This window comes from Drosophila willistoni, unplaced genomic scaffold (assembly GCF_018902025.1).
Source record: "Drosophila willistoni isolate 14030-0811.24 unplaced genomic scaffold, UCI_dwil_1.1 Seg752, whole genome shotgun sequence".
NCBI classification, from domain to species: domain Eukaryota; kingdom Metazoa; phylum Arthropoda; class Insecta; order Diptera; family Drosophilidae; genus Drosophila; species Drosophila willistoni.
The window spans coordinates 78191-85237 of record NW_025814657.1 but is presented as its reverse complement, the minus strand read 5'-3'; the positions used below and the strand labels follow the sequence as shown (position 1 = coordinate 85237).

General features: G+C 38.2%; 1 protein-coding gene and 1 long non-coding RNA gene across 2 annotated transcripts; one reads left to right on the top strand and one right to left on the bottom strand.

Annotated features, from left to right (window-relative positions):
* Positions 1-5522: 5522 nt before the first annotated feature.
* LOC124461935 lies at positions 5523-6083 on the top strand. The gene is made up of 2 exons (XM_047013341.1): positions 5523-5627; positions 5770-6083. Exons 1-2 carry the CDS (start codon positions 5523-5525, stop codon positions 6022-6024), a joined length of 360 nt encoding a protein of 119 aa, XP_046869297.1. The 3' UTR covers positions 6025-6083.
* A 116-nt stretch (positions 6084-6199) lies between these two features.
* On the bottom strand, positions 6200-6702 carry LOC124461936. Its single transcript, XR_006955325.1, has 2 exons — positions 6483-6702; positions 6200-6429 (listed from the first exon to the last, which is right to left on the bottom strand). It is a non-coding gene; the product is annotated as an uncharacterized LOC124461936 (long non-coding RNA).
* Between the last annotated feature and the right edge of the window lie 345 nt (positions 6703-7047).

Here is a 7047-nt window from a genome sequence, read left to right as displayed (position 1 = left end):
AAAATTACAGTTCGAGATCATTTTCCGATTCCTCTGTTAGATGATTGCATTGAACATCTGGGTGGCAAATCATTCTTCACCATCTTGGACTTGAAGAACGGTTTCCACCATGTGAAAATGCACCCAGACTCAATCAAATATACTGCCTTTGTAACCCCTGATGGCCAGTTTGAATATGTACGCATGCCCTTCGGACTTTGTAATGGCCCTTCCGTGTTCGCTAGATTCGTTTATTTTGTCCTTAAGGAATTTATAAACCGAGGTCAACTGGTGATATATATGGACGACATTCTAGTCGCGTCGCATGACTTTGAAACCCACCTTGAGATTCTGAAGGAAATATTGTATGTGTTAAGAGTGAACGGGCTATGCCTGAAGCTGACGAAATGCCGTTTTGCGTATAGGGAACTAGAGTACTTGGGCTACTTAGCCAATTCCGCCGGTATCACGCCTAAACCAGCTCATATTCAGGCGATACGGGATTTGCCCATTCCAAGGGATAGCAAGGAATTAGAGCGTTGCCTAGGCCTATTGTTAAGAAAAGATACCCCTTATGTCTTCTCCGATGAATGTCTTGAAGCTTTCCGAACACTGAAGTTGAAACTGATCGAATCCCCAGTGTTATCTATTTACAACCCGAAGTCTGAAACAGAGTTACACTGCGATGCTAGTTCAATTGGTTTCGGAGCAGTGCTCCTCCAGAAAGAAACAGACGGTAAATTACACCCAGTGTCCTACTTCTCTAAGATGGCCTCCGCCGCTGAATCGAAACTACACAGTTATGAGCTAGAGACGTTAGCTATAGTGTATTCCTTAAAACGTTTTGAGACATACCTTAAGTTCATCCCGTTCAGAATCGTGACCGATTGTAATTCCCTTGCGCTGACACTGAGAAATGGTGGACATTCCGCCAAGATTGCTCGCTGGGCCCTGCTGTTGGAAAACTATAACTACACGATTGTATACCGCTCGGGGGTTGGTATGCCCCATGCTGATGCTCTAAGTAGAATAGAAACTGCCGCATACGTTGACGATATAAACCTTGACTTCCAACTGCAGTTAACCCAGAACCGGGACCCTGAGATTGTCAAACTCCGAGATGAGTTAGTGAAATATGAGATAGCGGATTTCGAACTGCGAGATGGAGTAGTGTACCGCCTGCCCTCGACGAGTGTACCCCAACTTTATGTCCCTTCCGAAATGATAAATCATGTCATACGAGTAGTGCACGAGAAGCTTGGCCATATGGGTTAACCGTGTGTTGGGCCCCATGTTGGGTAAACTGACGGAACCTGTGGACCACGCAGATTGGGTCCAACAACTGCCGAACATAGAGTTTGCATTGAATAACTCCGTCCACTCCACAACCAAATTTGCCGCTTCCGTACTTCTATTCGGTGTTGAACAACGAGGTGTGGTAGTAGATGAACTAACCGAACGGTTGGGTGAGAGAACGGAGGAGGTCGATGCCTCAGAGGTAGACGTCCGGAGATTAGCCTTCCGTAACATTGTTAAGTCCCAAGAATATAATTCGGAATATTATTCGAAGCATCACCTCCCTGCCGTTAGTTTTGAGGAGGGGGATTTCGTGGTTATTAAGAATGTGGATACTTCGGCAGGCACGAACAAAAAGCTTATCAGGCGGTATAGTGGTCCGTATGTGGTTCATAAGAAACTTCCGAATGACCGATATGTTATCCGGGATGTAGAGGGCTCCCAAATCACCCAACTACCATATGATGGGGTCCTAGAAGCCTCCAAATTAAAGCTATGGGTTGCCCCTGATCAAGATTGCACTTCTGATAACCAAGCAAAGGCGACACCAGCCACTTAAGATTCTTATTTACCCCCTTCGTTGTTAACAATTGGAATCGAGGTCGATTCCTCGTCAGGACGGCCGAGTTGTAAGATTCCAATTATTTAAAGTCTGTTAAATACTCATGTATATACCGAAACCGGTATTGTAGTATCGATTGTTAGTAATAAGTATCGACTGTTAGTAATAAGTATCGATTGTTAGTGATAAGTATCGATTGTGAGTAATAAGTATCGATGGTTAGCGATAAGTCCTCGATAGGTTGAGAGACGGCATCTCTCTTCTCTTCCGGCGACGAAACGAACAAGTTGTCTCTGCGCAGACATCCAGAATTAAATCGGAAAAATACTAATTAATCCTTATCTTTATTATTTAAAATATAGCTATTTACAGTTAATATTGTGTATGGCAATTTTAGTTTATAAACAACAAAAACAAAACAAAAAAAAAAAACAATTGTTATGGAAATTAAAAACTATTTAACGAAATTGCTCTAAGAGAAAACGAGATGGAAGATGGAATTAATCTAAACACACTCTAAAAAATGGCCCGGATTTGCAGCTATTGTAACAAGAAATGATCTTATATACATATTTGATTTAGCAATTTCGCTTCACTTTATATATTGTATGTATTTGTATGTATGTATAAATATATGTTTTGAGATAAAATGTAGAGAGAGTGAGTGAGAGAGAGAGCTAGATAGCTCGATAGATATCGATTCATACAATCAAAAATGAAACTTACTTTTTGGAGTTGATCAATCAAATCACATACTCTACAACTAAACTAAAAACTAAACTAAAAATAAAACAAAAACTGAAGCTGAAGTCTAAGCGCATAAAAACAAAGAGCGTCAACAAGTAGCCTTTTTAAGAAAACAAAAAAATTACCATCAATATACCAAGTAGTCACTGAAACAGAAATTAAACTTAATCTAAACTAAAATCAAGGATGAAATAATGTATTAGAAAAAAAACAAAAACAAAACAAAAACTTGTGCATGTGACCAATTTATTTGTACAGATGATTATCTATAAATCGTGTTATCCATCGAGCACCACCTTCAGTGGATCGATTAGTAGTTATTATATATACACATATAAATATATATATATACTATATACATATTAAGTTTCAAAGAAATAATTAATACATTATTAAATAAATTAGTAATTTAATAAAGGCATAAATAAATTATGTAAAAATCATAAATTTTGTGGTCAAGAAAGCAGCAGCAGCAGCAGCAACTAATCTTGAATGCATACCAAAAATTTTGCAAGTCATTTTGAATTGAATTTTATTACTTACAGCTGTGTTTTAAAAAATAGGAATGAAAATTTAAAATTCATACAACGTAAAGCCATTTTTCCCATTATCGGACCTTGAATTTCAAGGTTCAAATTAGACATAATTCCAAATGTTTTGTAGAACTTATTAAAAGCAAACAAAATACCACGGAAAAACTCGGTGGTTGATCATCTCTTCAACTTTTTTCAATAATTTTTGACAAACTGAGAGTACTGAGAAATTCCCTAGTGCGTTTGTCTGATCTTATCGCCTCAATGGCATACTAATGACTCATTATTTTAAGCATCAAAGGATCTACTTCAAATGAAAAGTATTATGAAACAGATTAAAAGTGAATTCGGAATAGCTTTGACTGCGTTTTTGAAGATTTTTTTATGGTTTAAGTAGACATTTTGATTCTATTTATCAATATAATACGATGGTTCTTCGATTTTACGGCACTTAAAAGAAACATACTAATAATTAAAAAAAAAAAATTCAAATATTATAACAGATACAGTCGAGTCCCTCAATAATTCCGATTGTTACTCGGCACTCGGTAATAGGAACAAAAAAAATCATTGCTACGAAGCGGTAATTCGAACTCATATAGTCAAACAGTCGACAATTTAAATTTTATCAGGATAATTTGCAAATAATTATGGATTATGAAGAACCATCAATGGTACTAGTAGTTGACATCAACGGAGTGAGTTTTTCTGACCATGTTCAAGTGGATGAAGATGTTGCTGTCTCAGGATCATTAACCAATGGTGAAATTTTGCAACGATCAAGATGAAGATAAAGATGATACATCAAAACATTTGAAAGAGATGTCGGTTAAGATAGCAAGAGCCTTATTCAATAACTTATAAAAACTTTTGTCAACAAAACGTAATTGAGAAAACACCATATCAGGCACTTTTTCTATAAAATTTTTTATAATTTTGAGCAACTGCTCAGAAAAAACTTCTTCAAAGCAAATCCGTTCATAATTAATGAATATGTTAAACATTAGCAGTTAATTTTCTCCTAAAAATTTTAAACCACTTATTACACTAAACGTTAAGTCGTAATATTTTAAGAGTCCCTAGAATTTCCAAAGAGAGTCGAATGTACTTATAGACAGATTTTTATTTTCATACCTTTGCTAATGCCATGTTATATAAGTTTTTCATCAAATTTAATTATTGTCCAAGTCTGGATAGATTTTAAATATAGTTAACAACAAAAAAATACTATAATATAGAAATATTTGTCTTTTTCATTAAGTTTTTAGTCCCAAGTCAACTACAATCCTATTTTTTTGAACACAGCTGTAAATATTGGTAACTCTATTCCGATAAATACTTTTCATAGTTAAAATTTTTTGTTTTTAGCAGTCTAGAATTTTTAAAACTTTTTTCTTCTTAAAAATCTGAATCTTAGAGCTTTAGAATTTTATTCATTTGATATTTAATACTTTAGTTGAAAACAATTTTTTAAAAAGGAATACGAAAGTAATTTTGATATGTACATTAAAGGGAATAATGTTTTTCCATACTTAAAATTCTGAATAAGAATTGTTTGTTGGCAATTTTAAGTTTTTGTGTACTAACAAATCATTCATTATTCATGGCAACAATTATCGACCGGACAAGGGTTTTTTTTTTTTAGGCGTGAAGATTATTTTGTTAGTTTTTATTTTTTTAGTAAAAAGGAATAAATAGTTAATGCTTTGGTTTCATTTAGTTGACTTTTTGCAGTGCGTTCTCTCTTATGTTTTTCAAAACCACGTGTATTGCGTTTCACATGGTCCATGAAGACAACATCACCATTGATGCCGGATCAAATAATGCAAAAGATACGTGAAGTCCTTGATCAGAACAATTGTGACTATGAGTAGCGTGAAAGGTAAGTAAATGAGGGACAAAAGTAAATGAAAGATTATACGAAATATCCTCTTTATGTAGATTTGTACTTTGGTGCGTTCATGGTGACCCGAATACAGACTCACTTGTGCAATGGGAAATAGAAGTCTGTAAATTGCCACGACTTTCTTTGAATGGAGTGCGCTTTAAGCGAATCTCCGGTAAGTGAGAGGCAGAGGGATTTTAAAAGAGAAAGAGAACATTTAATGATGAATCCATTGAACATTGCGTCCCGCATTGCTTTTGACCTACGGCTGTGACTTAACCAAACAAACAACGAGGGAAGCACCGATGCCGCCACTGACACTGTCGCTGATACCACTCAAGCTGATACCATATCTACTGCCACACAAATGGCCAGAAGCAGCTCAAAGCTGTCTGAGCTATCACTATTATGCCGCTCATTAACCAGTCAGCAGGGATCTCAAAGGCGTAAGAAGAGCAGATTGTCAACCGGTGTCAATGATGATCAAAAGAAATCACGATCGTTATTATCAGCTTTTCATATGTACTCGCTATTCAGCTCCAAGGAGAATGTGAAGTCACGCGAGGTGCTGCCATGCGATCCGGCTTCCCACAAACTGTTGATATGCAGCAACAGTTGCCGGACAGTAAACCATCAGCAAGAGAGCTACCACCACCACCACCACCACCTCTCTATGTTGATCTAAATCCGAAAAATGCCATTTTGCAGGAGGAAGGCGACGGCGCTGGTCCACCCATCCAACATAAGGCAATGAGCACGGCAAAAAGGATAAAAGTGGCAGCGACAGTGATGGAGGCGGTGGCAACCGATTAAAAAGAAACATCAAACATACCGGTAGCCTAATTGTGCGTAAATTTCGAGCCTCACGACATGGAGGAGGAGATGCAGGCAAAAAGGATGCTAGATCTACCAGTACAAACGAGTCGGCCGGCCCCAGTGGCAATGCCATGGATAACGATAACGAGAAACCAAACACCACACAGAATACAACAACACCAATGCTACGCACCACAACTCTCTAATTATAATGGAACATGGACATAGCATTGCAAAAAAACAGAAAGCAAAAATTTAATAATTATATATATATAATAATTATAGGGATCGTAGAATGGGGGGAGATTGGGGTTGGGTTGGGTTGGTGCGTACCGGGAACCGATTAGTTGGTGGGGAGGGGTGGTTGCTCATATGTATATGTATGTACATGGATAACGCGCCTGGATGCCCAAAAGCACAGACAACTGACAGACAGAATCTCAAGTAAAAGAAAATTTTGCTTAATTGCTAGCATCTCTAAAAACGTTGAATATACACACACATCTACACCCACATACATACATAGGACACACAGAATTCGAAGTGAACCGCGGTACTGTCGGTATATATTTTGCTCCGTCTGAACTTTTATAAACTGGTGTCCGGAACGCCTGTAAAAGTCAAAAAGGAGTCAGATTGATTCCAAGGGAGACTAAGTACATACCACGTCGTTGGAGCCCCGCTGCAGCCCTCAATATTTAGCCTAGTAGCAATCTTTGCTTCTGCGGCAGGCCGGTCCACTGACGGTGGAGGGGGCGAAGGGTGACGGCTACTTGCCTCTCTTTTCTTTTTTCCCGCCTCTCATCACCAAATATTTCCTGGTGTGGGTGAGACTTTTTTATCCGAATTACTTCCAGAATTGTGCGTCTTGTTGTTGCACCAACTTTTTCTTAGTCAAAACTGCATCAACACAGCTGATCTTGCCAGTGTTGGTAAGCAAAGGGGAGCCCCTACCTAGAATTCGGCAGGGGGCGCCTCCGGGCATTTTTGGCGGCAGATTTAAATTTGGATTTAAAATTTAAAATCTGAATTCAAATTTGGTTTGTTTCCAAGCCTGTCCCCATGGATAAGCTAGCTGCATCCTTGGAGCATCAATCCCGTATTGGTGAAGATCTTCTAGGCACTGCTGCACCAGAAGAGTCGATTTTCGGTAAACGGCCGCTGCTCATGCGATCGCCACCGTCAGCGACAACATCGGCATGCAGCGTACCTCAAGCGGCTGCAGAGGC